The sequence below is a fragment of the Melanotaenia boesemani genome, chromosome 21 (assembly GCF_017639745.1).
Source record: "Melanotaenia boesemani isolate fMelBoe1 chromosome 21, fMelBoe1.pri, whole genome shotgun sequence".
Lineage (NCBI taxonomy): Eukaryota > Metazoa > Chordata > Actinopteri > Atheriniformes > Melanotaeniidae > Melanotaenia > Melanotaenia boesemani.
Genome location: NC_055702.1, coordinates 17,713,347 through 17,734,455, shown reverse-complemented (window position 1 = coordinate 17,734,455; position 21,109 = coordinate 17,713,347). Strand labels below are relative to the sequence as shown.

At 38.3% G+C, this 21,109-nt stretch overlaps 2 protein-coding genes across 6 annotated transcripts; both read left to right on the top strand.

Annotated features, from left to right (window-relative positions):
• The first annotated feature begins 1,389 nt into the window (after nt 1-1,389).
• On the top strand, nt 1,390-9,734 carry LOC121632863 (protein kinase C and casein kinase substrate in neurons protein 2-like). 3 transcript variants are annotated; one of them, XM_041974635.1, is made up of 11 exons: nt 1,390-1,574; nt 1,748-1,913; nt 3,170-3,240; nt 3,362-3,518; nt 3,742-3,977; nt 6,057-6,212; nt 6,591-6,766; nt 6,851-6,971; nt 7,677-7,744; nt 7,878-7,957; nt 8,928-9,734. In XM_041974635.1, the coding sequence occupies exons 3-11, from the start codon at nt 3,184-3,186 to the stop codon at nt 9,038-9,040; spliced, it is 1,164 nt and encodes a 387-aa protein (XP_041830569.1). In that variant the 5' UTR covers nt 1,390-1,574; nt 1,748-1,913; nt 3,170-3,183; the 3' UTR covers nt 9,041-9,734. The 3 variants fall into 3 exon arrangements, with proteins under 3 accessions (XP_041830569.1, XP_041830570.1, XP_041830571.1); XM_041974636.1 differs by lacking the exon at nt 1,748-1,913; XM_041974637.1 differs by lacking the exon at nt 1,748-1,913 and having other exon boundaries at nt 3,166-3,240.
• A 234-nt stretch (nt 9,735-9,968) lies between these two features.
• On the top strand, nt 9,969-20,731 carry LOC121632862 (circularly permutated Ras protein 1-like). 3 transcript variants are annotated; one of them, XM_041974633.1, is made up of 21 exons: nt 9,969-10,364; nt 10,572-10,670; nt 12,070-12,312; nt 14,215-14,442; nt 14,551-14,661; nt 14,751-14,822; nt 14,908-14,981; nt 15,176-15,352; nt 15,447-15,488; nt 15,639-15,728; nt 15,847-15,998; nt 16,104-16,185; nt 16,659-16,789; nt 17,022-17,106; nt 17,226-17,332; nt 17,456-17,568; nt 19,252-19,369; nt 19,811-19,951; nt 20,185-20,278; nt 20,363-20,389; nt 20,490-20,731. In XM_041974633.1, exons 2-21 carry the CDS (start codon nt 10,583-10,585, stop codon nt 20,577-20,579), a joined length of 2,265 nt encoding a protein of 754 aa, XP_041830567.1. In that variant the 5' UTR covers nt 9,969-10,364; nt 10,572-10,582; the 3' UTR covers nt 20,580-20,731. The 3 variants fall into 3 exon arrangements, with proteins under 3 accessions (XP_041830567.1, XP_041830566.1, XP_041830568.1); XM_041974632.1 differs by having other exon boundaries at nt 14,748-14,822; XM_041974634.1 differs by lacking the exons at nt 20,185-20,278; nt 20,363-20,389; nt 20,490-20,731 and having other exon boundaries at nt 14,748-14,822; nt 19,751-19,890.
• Nucleotides 20,732-21,109: the final 378 nt, after the last annotated feature.

Below are 21,109 nucleotides of genomic sequence, written 5' to 3'. Positions count from 1 at the left end.
AATCCATGTGTGAAAATGATGTCTCATGTTCCCTGAAACACTCTTTCACAAATTGAGCCTGATGAATCCTGGTATTGTCATCTTAGAATAAGGCTGTGCCATCAGGAAAAAAAAATCTGTTGATGGAATAACCACCTCATTCAGTATATTCAGGTAGTCAGTTGACCTCATTCTTTGGACACATAATGTTGCTGAACTTAGACCTGATCAACTGCAGCAAACCCAGATCAGCACTGCCCCCTAACCCTAGTACAGTAGGCACTATGGCTGCATCACTTCATCTGTCTCTCTTCTTACACTAATGTGTCTATCACTCTGGAACAGGGTAAATCTGGAAACATCAGACAACATGACATTCTTCCATTGCTCCAGATTTTAATCATTATGCTCCCTAGCACATTAAAGCCTTTGTCTCCAGTTAGCCTCACTGATCTTGATATGTATCTTTGAATGTTTGACTGGAATTCGCTTGGGAAATTGTTTTGTTGTTGTTGTTGTTGTTGCTGTTGTTTTTTTGTTTTTTTGTTTTTTTTACAATTAACCGACTGCTCTGGCCCGGCAGAAAGAAGGTTCCTGGTTGAAACGTCAACAGTGTGGAGTTTGCATGTTCTCCTTGTGCATGCACGAGTATTCCCGTCTCCACCCACAGTCCAAAAACATACATATTAGGTTAATTAATGTTTTTAAATTCTCTCGTAGAGAGAGTGAGAGTGTGAGCATCTGTCTATCTGTCTGTGTTGTCCCTATGATGGACTGGTGACCTGACCAAGGTGTACCCTGCCTCTGGCCTGGTAGCAGTTTACAAGCCTACATTGCAATAACTGGATATAGAACAAGGATGGATGGATGGATGGATGGATGGATGGATGGATGGATGGATGGATGGATGGATGGATGGATGGATGGATGGATGGATGGATGGATGGATGGATGGATGGATGGATTAAAAAGCTTACAAAGACTGGTATAGTGCTGACAACTTGTTCCAGCTGATCACAGAAAATCAGTGACTGCCATAAATAGAGTGTAGCTTTGGATGAAACCAGTACTTTCCTTTGACTCCAGGCTTATATCCAGAAGAGTACAGACAAAATATAGTAAAGAGTGTGTGGGTTGAACATGTTGCTTGCTGTATTCTTTGTCTGGGCCTCACCACAGTGAAAGGTAGGTCACAAAGAAGAGTAGGGTTAAAGTGGCACAACATAGGGACCCCCTCCTCTGTTGTCACACACACACACTAATAAGCTCACATGATCGTGTGTCGCCCTGACACAATTCTGTGACCAGAGAACAGTCAAAATGAAAGTTCAGCCTCTCATTAGCACCATATTGAGAGAGGTGGAGGGAGGGACTGGCACACAGAAGGAAGGAGGGGGATTCTTCCAGCTGTTTTTCTAATAACAGAGTGGAGAGAGGGTGATAGTCACAGAGCTAAACAACTTGATAGGAAAGCAGCCAGTGAGTTAAAGAAGCAAATGATGGGGTTAAGGTAAAGGGAAAGAGAAGAGGAAGAGGTGATCATCCTGATATGACTGCAAACTAGACTCACAGCTGACGTAGGAGGAGAGCAGGAGGTAAGTAACTTCCTCCTCCTTTGTTTGCCCTGAAGCCATTAGCATCAGTGATTACCATGCAAATGCTTTGATTTGTTTAAATTTTTATTTTTTTTATTTTTTCGACTGGCTTTAATTGTCTCACGCCCACTTTGAGATCAACAACATGCGTGTGTGTAACTTTAAATGCCAAGAGAAAACTGGGTCAACGAGAGAGGAGAGAGGGGGAGAAGCATGTGTTAGAGGAGAAGAGGCACACTGGGAGAGGGGAGAGACAGACATGGAGAGAAATCCTCAGCAGCCCATGAACTACAGTAACAAGTGGCCACTTGAGTAATCACTGGTGATTCAGAAAGAAATGTAAGTGATGGTTGATTCCAGGCTCAGCTGTGACTATTTAGATGTTTTTCTTGGCTTGTAAGACTTTAGAATTAAAATGTTATATGAATATATTTAATTATAAAGCAATTGAAAGACAGAATGAAAGGGTGAACTAATGAGTCATTAGTTCCTAACTAATGAGTTAGGAACTAATGAGTTCCTAACTTGTTTGCACTTATTTCTCTGCCTCTTTTCTGCTTGGACAGCAGAAACAGAATAAAGTTTAGAAGTTATTAAAGTTTGAGCCCATAGGGCCTTTCTTCCATATTTCTACTTGCATGAGCTCACAGAAAGTGAGAAAATTTATGAAAAAAAAACAAAACAAAACATAAAATTAGGGGCGTAAGTAGGGATAAAAGCTCTAAGATGAGCCTGACTTCCAGTCAAGCTCAGTCTTGTGATGAGGTGTGGTTAGTCCCTTTTCTATTATGCAGCCAGCAACTTACCAACACAAAGTCAGAAATAGGCCTAATGTGACTGCTCATTACATGTTTGTGCATGCAAACTTTTTATTTATATACATTTTCTCTTCCTCTTCAGTTTATCTCTTTTGTGTACTTCCCTTTACGTAATTTGTAAAAAATGTCTGCTATATGGATATATTATTCCACTGAAATCTTACATGAGTAGTTGGACCAAAAAGTACCCCTGTTGCACTCTTGTGGCCATAATTTGTACGCTAAATGGCAGGAGTCAGAGACATAGACAGTTGGTTCTAACAGGCCATGTATTAGTCAGAGCTAAGGGAAAGATGACCTTTCCCTGCTGTTTATTTTGGGAAGGCAACAGGAAGAATGTTGGAGCAGCTGCTCTATTCCTGCTGGCAGATCCCACCCCTGTGAATTCCAGTCTGCCACTGGAACGACACTCCCCTCACTCATGTAGAAGGGCTAGTGGGTATCTGTGCTTTGAACAGTGTAAATAGCACCTAGTCTGGATCAAACTTATAATCACAAAAACTCAGCAAGACACATGGCAAGGTTTCAACACACAGTCATCTGCTGTCAAACATACCTGCCATGCAGGAGAAAGGTTTTCATTTATGACGAAGTCCGCCTGCTGTATGAGCGTGCACATTGCCATGTACCGTGGATGTTCAGCCTGTTAGGCAGTAATCAGTGTCATCTGCTTGCCAATAAAAAAAGGGCATCTTTTACTGCTTGTTATGCCTCCTCACCAGACTAGCATCTAGCTGGTATTTCACAAACAGATGTTTATTGTGCTTTCTGAGACAGACGCATTCACAATAATGGCAAGCCTCCCCAAAGAACCACTTGAGGATGCAGGGAAACTAAGTTTTTGGATGGTGAGATTTATTTACTTATTTTTCTAATGATCAAACCTTTGTATTCCCTTGTTAAAGAAAAGCTGGAACTCAGCACGATTAATAATTCATTTGATTTGAACCTTTTCTCCCTTCCTCCCAGCCAAGGAGCTATGTACGTACAGTGCATCGAACTGAAAGATCCTTCCAGGCCTGCAATGATATCATGGCCTGCTTCATGGAGAGAGCAAAAGTAGAGAAACAGTATGCTCAGCAGCTCAACCAATGGAGCAACAAGTGGAAGTCTATAGTCGATTCTAGTATGTATAACAAGTTGCGGTCCAGTTGGCTTTATAAATCAAGCCTTTTCAACCATCTCACCTTTCATCATGTAAAAATAACACTTTGATTCTTATTAAATGAGAGCAATCATCCTACTTTAAAAATTTACAGCTGTCAAATGAAAGATATACTTTCTTTACTGGTCCCATGACTCACCTCTATGCTCTTCACTTCAGTCTGTTGTATTTTTTGCTCCACCAGGGCCACTTTATGGCTCCCTTATGAGGGCCTGGCAGTGTTTCTTCGCTTCTACCGAACGCTTGTCCGCCCTCCATTCCTCCATATCCCAGTCGCTTGCTGCTGAGGAAGGAGAGCGGGTGAAGACATGGCAGAAGGAAACCTTCCCCAAGAAACTCTTCTGTGGGTTCAGGGAGAGCTACGACAACAAAAGAAGTTTTTCACGTGCTCAGAAACCCTGGTCCAAAAAGCTGCAGAAGGTCCAGCACACATTTATGAAATCACATTTATATTTGGAATTCTTCGGTACATATTTGTTTTATTCTACAGTTACCAGTCAGTTAGCTTAGCTTACCACAAGCACCTATAAAACCAAAAATCTGCCACTTTTCATGAAAGGAAACAACATTTCACAACTAGCATCCTTGCAACTCCCAAACTAAAACTAAAACATAATGCTACAGTAATTGAAACATTATGATGTATTTGCAGTGTGCTGATGTCTAGCAGATGCTGCTAACTGGTTGCTGACAGAAGCTCCATGTTTTTGCCAGAAAAACATGAGAGTGGTATTTCTCATCTAAACTTTAACTAAAAAGGCGAATCAACACATGCGGGTCAAACTATTCCTTCACACTAATTTCTTCATATCTCTTTAAAGCTTATGTAGCATGAAAGTAAACTCATAGAAAACATAAGAGACTAAATCTTGTCAGGAAAGCCTAGTCATTCATTCAACTGCAACATTATAAACACCTGTCCTTAGGTTGCTCTCAAGTTGCCAAAATATTCAGGACATGCTCACTGGACTTTAAGGAGTGTCTTCTAGCAACTCGATGTTGTCAGCAGATCCTATAGGGTTTCTTTGGATAAGGTTTGTTCCCACCCTGTGGGTGCACAGTTATATTGGGATCTGCATACATTTATTGAGCCCATACACTACCGTTCAAAAGTGTGGGGTCACTTTGCAATGGGATTCAATAGGGAAGTGACCCCAAACTTTTGAACGGTAGTGTACATTAGTCTTTCCTGAGCAGGCTGCCATCACTAGGAAATGTAGTTGCCACAAAGGGGGGTTGTGCTTATAACAAAATTTAGATGGGTTCCAATATTCAGTATCCAGGATTTTCCTACAGAATATTACACTAACTAGATGATAAACTCTTTTCAGTTTATTTGTGAGTTGTTTTAGTTTTGAGACTGGTTGTTGCATTTAAAAAATCATTTACAGTGTTGAAACTAGACTAAAATACGAAATTAAACTTATAGCAATGTTACAAGAAGTCTGACCTTTCCCTCCACCAACAAGGAGGTAAGACTCTAATTAAAAAGTCTATTGACTGTACCAGAGGTCTGTTAATATATACAGTCATGTTATAACATGTGTAGTCTGGTAGGAGAATTTTATTTAAGGATTTTCTTAGAGAAAGATCAGCTTTTTTTTTTGTTTTTTCAGCTTTTGTGTTAACTAAGCAAACCATCATCCAACAAAATCTTCTTAATGAACACACAGCAGAATGGTATCAATTTTCTCATCCTGCTCTTGGAAATATTAACAAACTAGGCTATTGTCACACCAAATTTGAAAATCATTTGATGCATCTGCTCCTTCAGCTGATTACTGCTCAGTCAAGCATCACCAGAAATGTACGGGTAGCTGTCAAAAACTGTTCTTAAAGAAGGAAAACAGGGTGAACAGGCTGACGTATGCAAAATTACACAAGAACTGGACTGAAAAGCAGTGTTATTAGGTCTGATAGAGAGATAAATCCTCCCCAGAGCCCAGACCTCAACATTATTGAAGCTGTGTGGGATCTTCCTGACAGAGAACAAAAAAGCAGTCAACATCGGAAAAAAAAATATCTATGTAATGTCCTTCAAGAAGCCTGGAAACTATACCTCATGAAAATTAAAAGAAATTAGAAGAAAGCTTGTCAAAGAGGGGTCAGATTGTGCTGAAGATTGAACACAGTTATACCAAATATTGATTTTAAAGCTCCCTTGAATTGTCAAAACTCTGTTTTGATCTTAGGTATTGTGGTTGCATTTATGTTTGCATGTTTCTACAAATAGTTGTAACAATTACCCACATTCCTGGCAATGAAATGAAGAGTCTCAAGAATTTTGCACAGCACTATGTGTCCATGTCATGTCAGCCTTCTTTCTCTATGCAGACAGAAAAAGTCCACCTTAGTAGTGGTAAAAGTCATGAATGATCCAGGAATACACTGCTTTTAAGTGTCTGAATCAGCTCAATGCTCAAAGCATATTTGATATGGGAGCAATGTGAATCAGCTACTTTTTCATTGTGTAAATAAGCATGAGTGTGTCTTCAACAGCTGGAGAAGGTTCGAGTTGCATACCACAAGTCATGTCAGAGGGAGCAAACGGCCCTGGACAAAGAGAAGCAAGCGAACGAAAACTCCGAGATGAGCGAAGTGAAAAAGCAGAAGATCTCCGAGGCCAGAGAAAAGGCCACAGAAGAGAAGGAAAAGGTGAGGAGAGATACAACACACGACAGCCGGTCAGCCTGTGTGGAATCAGATTTGATGTGTAGGTGTAGCTAAGTTCGGTAAAACATGTTGCATTCCAGGAGAGGTTTATTGGTCTACTGCATGTGGGGATATTTATTTGCTTGAGAAACTATCATCACTAAATGTGAGGTCCAACATTAAGTTTCTGCTCCAGGCTTTTCCCTTGTATGGGAATGTGTTATTGTTACTCTGCTCAGTGTTTATGGAGACCAGCATGGGAACAGTGGAGAGCTCCAGATTATTTATACATGTTAGATCCTCGTTAAAGAAATACACAACTCTTTATAGGGAAATACTCAACTGTGTATCATAAAATGTTTTCTCCTGAGCTGCCTGTAGTGTAGAGATCAGTATGAGAAAATCCTGGAGGATGTGACATCTTACACGCCTCGCTATATGGAGGAGATGGAGGCCATCTTTGAACAGTCGCAGGAGGAGGAGAGGAAGAGGATCAGCTTTCTGAAGCAAGTCTTTCTTTCCATACACAGACATCTAGACATCACCAACAATGAGAGGTGAGCAACCATCTTATTTGAGTGTAGAAGATGTGTATAAATGAACACAAAGCAAGTACATTCATTGTTCTGTATCTGTGTCAGTGTGAAAGCAGTTTACAGTGAGCTCCACCAGACTCTGATGAGCATTGATGAGCAAGATGATCTCAAATGGTGGAAGAACAATCATGGTCCTGGCATGCCCACAGACTGGCCAAAGATTGAGGTAAGAAAAAGTTTTACTCAGCTACATGAAGATAAACATGCGAGGGTAGGGTGCAAATATTCATTACAAGAATATTTCTAACTGGATATTTTTCTGCTTGAAATGTTTGGGGGTTTTTTTCTTAATAAGAAAAGCAAACATTAAAATTAATCAAAAAGGAAAACATCTTATTCTGTTGAATTTATGAGAACATTTTTACCAGTCTGAGTGTTCAACCTTTATATAAATGCTTACAATGATCTAAAGTGTGTTTAAAAATGTATGGTCATGGCTCAAGTGGTTGAGCAGCCACCTCTTATACAGAAGATGACTCATTTTGATGGCACACTGACCTTCATTGTGCACATTACTAGAGACATCATTGCCCTGTAGCTTCCTGAGGCTGAGAAACTGCACTTCACAATATTTCTTTCCAGCCCGATACATTATGGCAGTCATTATGAACATGCACCATGGCTGATTCAACAAAGAAACCTAAGAGGACATTATCAAAAGAAGGAATGGAAAGAAAGAGACAGATCAAGTGATAAGACAAGACTCAACACTGAACTAACTTTTACTGGTCTGAGAGAGCTCAGAGAAGAGACAAGATGCAACACGGATGCAGAATTAGCCTTCAGAAAGCCAGAAATCTGCCAAACTTCTGTAGTAAAATAAATAAAAATGTGTTCATGATCTTGTGGTAATGTCTTGCACTTTTTCCAGGAATGGGCCCCTCCACTGAAAAAGCTGAAGAGAAAGAAGAGGGATCAGAAACGCAAAGAGGGTCGACCGTAAGTTATCCTGAGTAGAGTATTTACTTTATATGATCTCACGAATTAATAAAGGATATGAACTCAGAAATAGCTAAATACCGGTTTAAGTCCAACTTATTGCTAAGGTTTTTGACATGTCTTCTCCTCCTAGTGTGATGATTGGGGGTGTGAAGGTGAGAGCTCTGTATGACTACGTGGGAGAGGAGGGTGATGAGCTGTCCTTTAAAGCAGGTGACACATGAAGTGTGAAGCGATGATATCATTTCAGTGTTCAAGCACGATATTTGCACATAATTACTGTACAATCACTCTATCAACATAAGTGTCAGTGAAACTATTTCTTCAAAAATAATGGCAACCAGGCTGTGAAACAAAATGTTCTGTGTGAAGTGTATTGTTACATTATCATCTTGATGACACTAAAGTTTAACTTAAATAACTGGTTTATTCCAGCACAGGAAATGATTGGACACAGCTTTTGAAGGCTGAACTAACTTGTGAGGAGTCTACTTGATATTTAACAAGATGTGTTAATGGAAATGGATTGTCCTCTACTGTAGGTCTAATGTGTTGAGTTACATTTTCGGATGAGATGATAGGCTATCTTATATGACTAATTTTAGCAACCTCAACCCCTCTTTCCTCTGTCCTCTTCTCTAAATCGCTCACAGACAAAATTTTTTTGGGATATCTCAATTAACAATATGCGCTGACCAACCACAGCGGAAGGCAATAAAGTTCATTCATGTGTTTTACAATTGTATAACAGATAACAGTGTCCTATGAAAACAGTTCTGATCACAATCATTCTTAATTAGCTGTGTCTCTCACAGACCTATTACAATATCATCACTCTACAAGATTTTTCCATCAAGCCTACATATATAAATCCTTCAAAGCCTTTGACAAAAACAGACATTTTTCCTCACTAAATGTGGAAATTAATAATTTACTGGTGCTGCCTGAAGTAATTTGACTTTCAAGTTTGTAAAATGATATAATATTAAAAACAAACCACTGACAGAGGTTAACCAGAAACTTCTGTGTTATATAAGGTAAAACCGCTGCTTTTGTCAAAGGAATCTCTGCATGGGGCAAATCTCAACTTCGGTTCTCAGTCAAGAAGGTTTTCTGATGACAAGATAAATATTCTGGATCTATTGTACAAGTTTGACTCAACTGGAGTTTTTTCTAACTACAGGGGAAGTCTTCCTGAAGGTTGAGGAGGAAGACGACCAAGGCTGGTGTCGAGGGGTTCTGAGCGGAGGGAAGGAGGGCTTTTACCCGGCCAATTATGTTGAAGTTGCTGAGTGACATCACATGGTCCAACACATTGTGTCATGATTTTTTTTTCTTATAGAGTTGGGTTTTTTTTATTGTTCTGAAAATAACAGGATTATTGTCACTTAATGTCTAAAATGTTTGTCACACTGACTCTAAGTTTATATTAAATGTTACCTGCAGCCAATTTTTTTTAATGTAAAACTTTTAGGCCTTAATATTCTAACTTACTTTGAGTACTTCTGCAATAACTTTTCAAAAACGTACTATATTTGTTGAATGTGTATATGTTTGAGTGTGTGTTTGCATGACTGTGTGCACCTTTTTAAAAAAAGAGAGAGAAAAAGGTAAGATATTTATTTACTGCCACCATGTCTGAGTCATTGGGTCAATGCAATAAAGCTGATAAGAACCGGGTTTACGTAAGCAAAGTTTTACAATGCAAAGGTAATGTTTACTTCATCGGGATTACGTAAAAGTACACAGAATCTCCTTGAGAGAATGGAAAATTAAAAAAAAATATATATATATATATATTTTTTGGTTGCTATTTTCCTTTAATCATAGTGCTGCACATTTTCAGTGTTAATGTTTAACCAATAATGTATTTAGCTTCTTGGATGTTTGAGCTTCACAGTTCATAATGATGAATGTATGTGCAGGTTTTCATGCTTGAAGGATTTTTGAACATTAAACAGTGGGAAACCTGAAACCTTTTTCAAACAAAGCCAATATAACATTCATTCTCGTTGAGTGTAGAACCGGACAGGAAGTTGAGACGCCAGTGTTACTTTTTTCAAAATTAAATCATTTGCAGATCAGTGTCTCATTTCCTCAGTACAATTTCACACTCTTACTGTGCTCCATAAATGTGCGCAAATGTAGGCTTTATGTTCATATGGATCTACTCATACAATAATTTACATTTCTAACATCTGAAAGAAAACAGTAATTCTGAAGGCTTTTATTTTGCCGTGGCGCTGCGCCAAGGTCATTTACATGTTGCTGAAACCCTGAGCTGTTTTAAATCAGCTGATTAATCATGGCCAGAAATAATAATTTACTTTAAGATATTAGTAACACTTTTGACCTGTGACATTTTACTGGCTGTTTTTCCAGTTCAGCTCCAGTTCATTCATGAAATGTTTAACCCAAGCAATGAGATAAATACTTGACTACCCACCCAGTTTCTGAACACACCGTTCTATGAAATGACAGAAGACTCTGCTGAAACCTGTTGGACGAGCTGTCTGTGAAACAATAAATGTATGATAGCACAGGAAGCAACGCTTCAAATATTTCTGCATCTTCACGTTCGTGGTTTTATTTGAGAGCCAGTTTTAACGGCGTCACATGTGTAAGTATGCTTTATATATGTTTCATTTTATTTTAATTTATATGGGCAATATTTTCTGATATGTGATAGATGTGTCATAATGTTTACAACTGAATACACACATTAATATGATTGCTTTAACAACTTTGGATGGTTTCTTGTTGTCACTTCTTTAAATGTCTTTGGCTGCCGTATTTACTAAAACTGTTTTCTTTTTGTCACTGGCAGATTGAACCACAATGGAATTTGCTTGTGGGTTTGTTTATGTGCCACACTTCACACAGAAAGAGGGAAAACAATCTGGTGCTAATGTCTTTAAACGATCAGGTGGGACAATCACATTCAATTTTACAATACTTGTGACCTTTGCCCACTTCCTGTTTGACTTACTAACCAGATCACAGTGAGGTTGAAAAGAATTATGTAATTCATTCATGAGAAGAAAAATTCTTTGATGACTCAAAGAATCTATTAGAGGTACAAAGGTAAGAGCTGTGATCTTATTCTTCCCTGTCATTATGGAAGATGTCATTGACATTATGGACAAGCTGTGAGTTGTTACATGAATTAGAATTTGGGAAAAAATATAAAGAAATAATAGTAAAAGCTTTTGCCTTCAGATATAAAAAAGTGGTAATACATTACTGTGTAAAAACATGTGTAGGTTGATGTTTCGGTCATCAGAAACAATACTCATGTTCCTCAGTCTGTGTATTTAAATCTTTTTTTCAGATTATTTTTCTAAACAGTAAATAGTATCTGGGTCATATTTTCTTTTATAGCAAAACAGTCATCCTAGCATCAGGTATATATATATATATATATATATATATATATATATATATATATATATATATATATATATATATATATATATATATATATATATATATATATATATATATATGTACTTACATTTATTTTGCCAGAAAGGGCTTTTCATAATAACTACAGGTTTTGTGGAATATTTATGAGACTGCTTTTCAAAAATAACATTGCTGCCTGTCTGCAGTGTGCCAAAGATCACATGGACAAGACCAATGTCTGGAAAATACTTTGTGGATTAATGAGACAAAAACTGACTGTTGTATTAAAATATAAACCATACATTTTGGATATAAAAAAACTACATTTTAGCACAGGAAATTTATCTGTGAAAACTGGGGATGTTAGTATTATGGTTTGGGCCTTTTTAACTATATCTTGACCAGGACGGCTTGCCATCATTAAAGGAACAAGAAATCCTGGATTATCCTGGCATATTCTGCAGGAATCTGTCTATAGATTGAAAATGTAAACAGAAGATGAGTCATAAAGAAATACGATGACCTCATTACACAAGTCTTTTCAATAAAAAATGTTTTGCAAAGATTTAAGTTAATCATTTAAAATAATCAAGTTAATTGAGGGCTTAATTAAATAGAAATGCTGAGGAAGGAATAGTAAGTCAATTAAATGTGTTGTAAAGATGAAGTTGTTCTGTGGAGAGAAATCTACTAAAAATTTTGATGCTTGATCTCAAAATACTAATAACAAAGGTTAACTTGCTACTCACAGATGTGTGATACTGAATCATTTACCTAAATAAAGAAATGATGCCCCTGTTGCTTAAATAAGTTATCTATACATTTAGGAAAATCTGGTGTTTCAGTCACACATGTTCATAAATACCAAACTTTAAAGAACCACACCATTAATTTTATTCCCTTTTTTTTTTTTTTTTTAGCTCTCCATCCTCCTATGAAGTGGATCCGTCCTCATGCTGCTCCTCCTCCCCCTCCTACACTATCTGCAAAAGTCAAAGCCCAACAGTCCCCCACTTCTCCGAAGATCACTGAACAATTTGGAAACAGCAGAGAAGTGGAGGTTACAAAACTTACTTCTTCCTATAAAGACACTGAATTTCACAAGAGACTGGAGGCAGCTGCTTCCATGCCTCCTCAGAGGACAACGCCACCTCATAAAACAGGTATAGCAAACGTGTAATGTTTGGGGCTCCTTAGTTAGCTTCTGTTGTTCTTTAAACTTAATAAAAGGTGCATATATTTTGGCCCCCATTTGTTGTAAACGCCCCTCATTGTTACATGCATTCATATCTAGTTTTGTTCAGTACATCCATAGAGGGCCCTATCGAAACTGAAATTAGGTAAAAGGTTTAGGTAAAAGATAGATAGATACTTTTGTTGAACTAAAACTGGGAAATTATGGGTTGCAGCAGCACTCACTGGCGCAAAAGACTAAGCAGCAAAACAAACATTCAAATCTATATAGCAGATAATAAACAAAATACAAATCTATGTACAACATATACAAATCAACAGAGCAAGAGAGAATAAGTAAGAAGAATAGGCTATAGAAGTATATAAATTTAATCAAGGGTGTGCTAAATCAAATGTAAGAAAAACAATGTGCAAACCAAAATAGAATTTAAAAAGTATAATAAAATGGCAAGTGGATAAAAGCAACAGGTAAAGCCTGGTGTCTAAGCAGGCTCTTCCCTGTCTGCCAGAGGTGACCTATTGAACAGAATGATGGAAAGTGGCAGGAAATATTTCTTGTATCTCTCCATACGACAGCGGAGCATCTCAGTCTGTTAGAGAAGGAGCTCCTCTGTCTGACCAGTGTGTGGTGGAGAGGATGGTCAGGGTTATCCTCTCCACCACAGTTTCAAAATTGTTGTACCTAATCACGAAGCCAGCCTTCTTTATAAGTTTGGTCAGTCTGTTGGTGTTGCTGGCTCCAATGCTGCTTCCCTAACACACAGCAACAACAAAAGCACACTGGAGAAGACGGGATGATAAAAGATCTCCAACATTTTGCTGCAGACATTAAAGGATCTGAGTCGTCTCAAGAAGCAGAGCCTGCTCTTTCCCTTCTTGTACACAGCATCTGTGATGGATTTCCAGTCCTGTCTGTGGCTGATGCTCACTCTCAGGTTCTGATAGGTCTCAACAATCTCCACCTCCTGCTCCATGATCTTAAGTGGAGTTAGAGGAGTCCTCTTCCTCTGGAAGTCTATCACCATCTCTCTGGCCTGGGTGACATTCAGCTGCAGGCAATTCCTGCCAGTCCACTCTAAAAACCTGTTCATCAGCGTGCTGAACTCCTCCTCCCCTCCCTCTCCTATGCACCCAACAACAGCTTCATCAGATAATTTCTGAAGGTGGCAGGACTCAGTGTTGTACTGAAAAGCAGTGGTGTATAAGATGAAGAGGAAAGGACCTCACATTCCCCTGAGGATCCCTCAAATCAGACAGGACAAATTGTGGCCTGCCTGTCAGGTAATCCAGGAGTAATCCAGGAGACTATGGAGTCATCAACACCTATCCCCCATTAAACTTCCATTCATGGGAGCTGGGGGGTGCTGCAGGCAACAACCCTGCATTTGGCAATGTTTTGGTGAGCTTATGTCAGGGATGTCCACTTATAGAGGGCCGCAGTCCTTCAGGCTTTAATTGTTTTCTGCGTCAACACACCTGACTCATAGTAATGGGTCATTAACAAACTTGAACTGAACTTGACAACAAGCTGAATCAGGTGTGCTGGAGCATGGAAAGTAGCTCGACTGGTTGAGGGGAGCCGCCCATGTACCAGAGAGCTGATAAAAGAAATGTAGGCAAGAAACAGAAAGTAAGTTTGAGCTACAAATGAGACATTTCAGACTGTTTAGGAGTGTTGTTTGCAGTAGACAAGAATTCATTCAAATGGACTAAGAAACTTTGAATATATTTTGAATAATCATTTATGCACCAATAAAGGTATATTACACAGAGAAAGGTTAAAAACCCATGAAAAAGCAATAATATAACATCTTAATGTCTTTTACTTATAGGCTATTTACTACTATAACACTGTTGTCTGCTTTAAACAGCTCTTCTTCCACCACATATGAGACCAGCAGGAAACAGCCCATCCACACCTTACAAACAACCTTGTGCTTCCTCCAATGCCAACCATCTGATATTTACCTATGATGAGCCAAAAAAAGAACCTGATTTTAACACGGAACCCTGGGATCCTGACTACTCTTATAGTGTCCCTGAAGGCTCAGGTGGTGAGGTAAAGTTGCCAGCTGAAACTGGCATTGTGCCGGCATCAGGTAAAACACACTGTTGTTTGTCTCAGCACTCAGTTTGGATTTTTTATTTTTTTGGCACACATTCATACAAACACATCATCCCAGCTTCTTCCTCATCTTAAACCTCAGCCCCTGGTATCCCTCCAAGACCTGCATTTATGAAATTAATTCCAGAGTACCTGATGTTGTTACCATCATCTCCTTCAGCCACACCACATCTCTCATCACCTCCCAGTAAAGGTATTTATAACAGTCTTTGTCAAGCTATTAAAAATAAAAAGAATAAAAAAATTTAAATGATCGTGCTATTCCCACATTATAATCAGCAGATAAGGAGCCTCTGCCAGGAAATCCCAACGTGGTTCTGGTCAGTTTAGGAAAATTGCTCTCAGAGGAAAGAGGTTGTCAAACTTTATCGTTATCACCCATCAAGTCTGATTCTCAGTCCTATTTGCATATGGTGATGATGATATTGTGTTTTTCCAGTGCAACCCACACAAGGGGAACCCACCTGCTGCTCTCAGTGTGGCTCTGTACTGAACACCTGCTTTGACAATGTGGTAATTATATAAAATTTGACTGAACGGTATTAGAAATCATTGGTCTCAAATATTTATCACGCTTGTTATCGCTAACAGGAAATATAGGACGTGACAAACTTGCAGAGACAGTCAGGTGTAAACATCACTGATAATGAAAAATTGAATTGCTTTTATGGCCTTTGAATAGACTCTCTTGTCTTGCTTTATTCCAGGTTGAAGTATGTTACTTCTGTCATTCAACCAGTTCTCCCATGGAACTCCAGTGTCCTCTAAATGCTCACAGGGATGGGCTCTTTCTGCTCAACCCTAATGAAAAGCCCCTGTGTGCTGCTGATACCCTGCTACTTTTCTGCATCGATGTCTCAGGCTCCATGAGTATCACCTCCCAGGTACAACAGAACTCACAGTTCACCTGGGATCATGAGGCTATTTGTCACTACAGGCATACATAACTTCACCCTTTGGTCTTTTATTTTTTTTAAGGTGATGGAAGGAGAGCATATTGTCTACAAATCCAGACTCCAGGTGAGTTCTTTAATAATTAATATGTCAACTTTATAGAACAGATTGGTTTATTTGCTTCACAAAAACTAACATTAAATTGTACTGAATATAACAACTGTGTAGTGATGCTCTCCAGAAACCAATAGAAAATAATGATTTCATTCAAACCAGTTTGTCCAAGAAGCCGTGTTGCAGTGTGTTCAGACACTAAGTGAACAACACCCTGACATACAAGTGGGGCTCGTCACCTTCAACTATCATGTGTGTATGCTTCATCACATTTGGATGCAAATTTCCTGGTTTTTCACACCCCAAAAGAATTCTTGAAATTGTTGCTGTTCCTTTTCATTGTCTCCTGATATTTGTTTTGCATCACCAGGTGACAGTGCACGGTCATGAGGGTTTACCATCACATACCCTGAGTGGTGCTGAGTTGACTGATAGTGAATACTTGAAAGAGGCTGGAGCCAGTTTTCCCAGTCCACCTCCACTTACTCAGACCAAAGACTGCCGACAAATACAAGTCATGGGGTAAAAAGAAAACAGCGATTAGTGAACTCCAATCCATCCTGCTATTAATTTGATTATGTTATTATGTGAATTAATATTGCATTTCTTTTGTTTATTTGGTTGAAGATTATCTGCAAACGGGACCACAGCTCTGGGTCCAGCTGCTCTCCTTACAATTGCAATGGCCTCCAGACAGCCAGGCTCAAAGGTCAGTTTGGCTCTGAAGTCTCTCCAGTAGTCATGCATATTTTAAATCTAACGTTTTGCAAATGGACCTCAACCCAGCTCTATAGTGCTGTATATTTCAAAACCTTATTGAAAACAAGCTTTTTTTAAACACAATATTTTGGATTTTATTCATTTATTTTGTCAGGACCATGTACATTATAGATGCAGACAGGAAAAAAGGGGCAAACTCCACAAGAGTAAAAGCCACAACGGCCCCAGCTGGAGTCAGACCACTTTAACCATTTGTCTTCCAGACTGGATTTAGCTAAAAGGGTTAAAGAACTATTTCAACATGATTTCATCCATTTTTCATTTAAACGTAATAAAGGCTACAGAATTAAAAACATACCTCAAAACAGACCTTTAATAAATAGATTAAAAAATGAAAATGCTTTATGTGGTGAGCAGTTATACCACAGTTTTTCTGATCTGCTATCCTTGCTGATCTTAAAGGTAATTATCTGTACAGATGGAAAAGCCAATGCAGAGTTGGGGAATCTAGAAGAGGAGGACAATGATGCTCGCACCCTCCTCTCATCCACAATCTTCTACACAGAGCTGGGGGAGTATGCTGCTAATCAAGGGTTAGTCCATAAGTCCAAGGCGTTCTTAAAATCTCAAATATATTTTAAATTGTTAAACAGACTTTAATAAATTTTGAAATGCTGGTTTAGATATTGGAAGCTGTGTGTCTCTACTTACCAAAGCAATGTAGTAATTATAATGTAACCCTTAAGGTGGAAGAGGATTGTTGCTGCTCAGATGATTTAGATGTGCTGTGATGAAGGTCATTCTGAAATGTCCTTGTTCCCTTAGTGTGACAGTGTCTGTGCTGTCCATAGAGGGAACTGACTGCAGGCTGGATGAGCTGGGAAGACTCACTGATCGCACTGGAGGGAAAGTAAGAGGCGCTGCTGTGTCGCACAGGATTTGTCTCAACAACTGGGTCAGATTTTATTTATGTCATGCTAAAAACATAGGATTGTGCACTTCTCATGTATAAATTTGTGCTGTTTCTAGGCAGTGATAGTCAGTCCTAACAGATTGCACACAGAGTTTGAAGAGATTATTCAAAATCAGATCGTGGCCACTCACTGTTCCGTGACGTTGCTGCTGCCCAAGTCACTGTAAGTTTGCACTATCAGTAACCATATATTTTTTTATAGATTCTTAACTAATAAAATTATTTTAAGCTATTTAAATTATAATATTGAAGCCTACAGCAGTTTTTCGTGTTCTGTTTTCTGCAGGCGTATGAAAGGGGAGAGAGAGGCAGGACACAAAGGAACCAGAGAGGTGGGGAACGTGAACCCATATACCGAGATTACCTTCCAGTTTGGAGCTAGTGACCAAAACACAGAAGGTATAACATTAATAAGTTATAACAGATATACTAACAGTACTCAATTATGTTCTGTCAGCTATAGTCCTGGATTTTAAAAAATAAAGCAGGTGGTGTATGATATTTCAGTAAGTGGTCATTTACATTGCTGCCAACCAACAGTTTCAGAAAGAGAACACAGTGGCAACAAGACTGTGAAAGTGAGAGATGTTTAAAGAGAAAACTCTGTCTAAAAACACAAAAATTATACCAATAAATTATGCTGCTTGACTGTGGCAGAGGTCCATATTTTGTTACTTCCAAGAAAAGATTATTTCCATCTGGATACATGTCACCCTACTATCTGTGATTTGCTAAACTATGTGATAGCAACTACAGATGCTGCCAAGAAACAAAAATGTCTGTCAGTAAGAATTAGCTTTATTAAATTAAAGGACTGCAGTGTTGTTAGTCAGTATCTTTAACAATTCATTCAAATACTAAGATTAAAGGTTGTGTGGATATTCATGGTATCTACAGAGTTTGATCTGATAACTTTGCTGCTTCCTTAGTTATCCACCATCATGACTGCAAGGCAAATTCCCATTAATGTTATTCCATATGCATCCACCCCTCCCATGTTATGGGTTTTCTAAAAAAAAAAAAAAAAAGATATGAAAACCTAATTCATAAGATGTTTCCGAAATTGAAAATATACTTCAAATGAATTTTTTTTCTTTATTTGAAAACTGATAGGACAAAAACAGAACTCACTGATCTTTGTTTTTAAAACACATATATATGGCAGGAATGTTGCATTGGACTTTTAAAAGGTTAATCATTCAGAGATAGAAAATGCTGATGTCAGCATTGTACAAATAAAAGTCTATAAATAGGAAATTTAATGTAACAATCACTGAAAAGAAGAATGAAATAAGTTGGGGATAAATTAGCAGAAAAAATACCTTGAAAACTGGATTTTCTTTTTTCATTCATTGAGCTGTTAATAGCAGGGCCTGTGTCTTCTAGATATGACAGAGCTATATTAATACCACACAAAACCATATTTGGATTCAAAACAAGAAAACTAGTGTACTGTGAAATGTTTAATTTATAATTAAGATTTTTGTAGAGAAAAATAAGTAACAAGGCTTAGAAAAACTTGCAAAATTAATCCAATATAACTCTAAGGGCTAAACTTTGGAAAATAAAAAGAAGGGTATTGAATTAAAGCTTTAAGATTTTCATTTGTTTAAATAATGAAAATTCTAAGTCTGGCAGTGTGCCCTGCCAGAGGACTGGAGATGTAAATTAGCCTGACGCTAACTCTGGTACGATGCATCAAATAGCAACCTTTATATTTTAAATTGTACATGGTCCCTTATATTAAAATAAAAAACAAGTTTTATGGCATGAACTGGGAAGTTTAATGCTAGCCTTCCATGTCTTTAACCCGAGGTGAAGGACCAAAAAATGATATAACATATTACAAAACTGCAGGTTGTGTAATGTATTCTGTAGATGACCATGATGAAAATTATTTACTGATGTAATTAGTAAAATAAAAGGTGTTACAGTCACCCTGCTAGGGTTGCTGAGTTGCTTTTTCCACATCTGTATTGATATTAAAAAACGGCAACAGGTGAAACAGTTGCTAAAACATTCAGACGGCCTCCTGCTTTATGATCTCTAGCATGTTTTTTTGATCATTTTGTGTATTTTAAGTGCCACCGCCAGCTCCTGGCAGCCACGTATCCATCCAGCTACAGATCAGATACAAGCAGGGAAATGGACGGATGATGCTCAGAGTGTTGACTGCTGACCGAGAAGTTACAGATGACAGGTGATAATAATGCTGTATAAACAATACCTTATTTACCTTTGAAAATGACTTTTCATTTGCTTGCTTATGGCCCTCTCATAAGCATAACTGACTCATTATCTTCTGATATCTTTAATGAGTGAGGTGTTCTGTCCCCGAGGAAAACAAATGATTAGGTGCAGTTTCATAACATTTTCAAACCTTTAAGTAAAGTATTTCTGAAAATCCAAGCTGACTGTTGCTGAGAAACTGGAGCTTTCATGCAGAAATGATTGCACCATACTAAATAATTTCTCATCCATAGTTACACGGGGAATAAGCCACTTAGCCCAATCAGCATGCTTCATATGCTAAATGAAGGTCATGCAATGCAGAAACAGTGGCCCATGTGTGTCTTCGTAGTGTGAGAATGGCAAAACTACTGCTGTAAATGCTGAGGAGCACTTTCATCCTCCTTCTCAGCTCGGCGGCCCTGTCCTCTCTGTCTCTGGCCATCATTCAGCTCAACTCTTCACAGGCCAGCGCCGCTCTAGCCGTCAGAGGCCGTTTCCTTGATGCCAGGGAGGAGGGAGAGCTGCAGCGGAAGCTTATTGAAAGAGCAATGTGAGTAACAGCAGGGACCTCTGACTGTCAGCAGCATTGGTGGGTGGTCGGTATGAAAGCTACTTTATAATAAACTCTGACAAAGGGATTAAACAAAGGCTGATTACACTCATTCATTATAAGGCAGACATACAAATGGTTTGTTTCTGAATGCATTTTGTTTATTGGATGCAGAATATTTCTAAGGCTTACATAATCAACCATATTTGAAAAAAATGCTTGTTCGTTTGCAGAGAGCATAATCACAGTGCAGAAGAAAAACACACATTTCAAGAATGGATTAAAAAGATGGAGCCAATATACAGCAACATACATAGCTTGACGAGGGTAAGTTTTCACTCTTTTTATTGGATTTTAGAGCCACTAATTCAGGTCTTCAAGCATAAACACTCAATTATTTTGTCTTTTCAGAGAAAATCTGTCATTTCAGATTCTCAGGTAATTCATGTCCTTTTTAAATGACTCTACTTCAAACTAGAATACTTGCAATGCCACTCATTTTTCTGAGCTTTGTTTTTAATTCCTCTCCTCCCACTAGCCTTTAACAGATGCTGGTGCAGCGCTGTTCTACGCTATGAAGCACAGCAACAGGAAGTCCATTTCACTGAAGAAGAAGCTTCAGCTCTAGCCAGTGGTCTTTCTCCACCTTTTACCTCAGCCCAGGCAACTCAAGTCATGAATGTCAAAGTGAAACACTAAAATTGGACTTTGGCTTTATAAATACCTGTAAAATATTTCAATATGCAAACTATAAAGGCATTATAAAACTATATGACACAACTTACCAGAGATTCTTGCTTTTTTTCTTCTTTTTTCAGTGTCACATACAGAAACTGCTGAGACAGTAAACAGTAAAAATGGGTGTGTTTGACACTGTCTCTATGGCAGTTTGTGATTTTTACACCGACCAAAATACAAAGGAAAACCCCCATTCAGTAATACGATCACGCACATAACACCTAGATCCTGTGGTGTCAGCATAATACTCCTCACACTTTAAGAAAATCTTTTCTGTATGATATGATTTTGCACATGCAAGAGGAAATTTAAACACACAACACCAACATAACAGCACAGCATGTAGGTTGTATTATAAACAATGCGCATTAAATGTTATTTAATGAGTGCGTCCGTAAGTCTAAATCAAAACAGTGCAAG

Bases quoted from the DNA above. Each gene is read 5' to 3' on its own strand.
- LOC121632862 (XM_041974632.1), top strand. From the start codon at position 10,583: ATGGAATTTGCTTGTGGGTTTGTTTATGTGCCACACTTCACACAGAAA. The intron at 15,729-15,846 runs GTGTGTATGCTT...TTGCATCACCAG, and splicing joins TCGTCACCTTCAACTATCAT to GTGACAGTGCACGGTCATGA. The intron at 19,370-19,810 runs GTGATAATAATG...CCTCCTTCTCAG, and splicing joins CGAGAAGTTACAGATGACAG to CTCGGCGGCCCTGTCCTCTC.
- LOC121632863 (XM_041974636.1), top strand. From the start codon at position 3,184: ATGGCAAGCCTCCCCAAAGAACCACTTGAGGATGCAGGGAAACTAAGT. The intron at 6,213-6,590 runs GTGAGGAGAGAT...AGCTGCCTGTAG, and splicing joins CCACAGAAGAGAAGGAAAAG to TGTAGAGATCAGTATGAGAA. The intron at 6,767-6,850 runs GTGAGCAACCAT...TATCTGTGTCAG, and splicing joins GACATCACCAACAATGAGAG to TGTGAAAGCAGTTTACAGTG.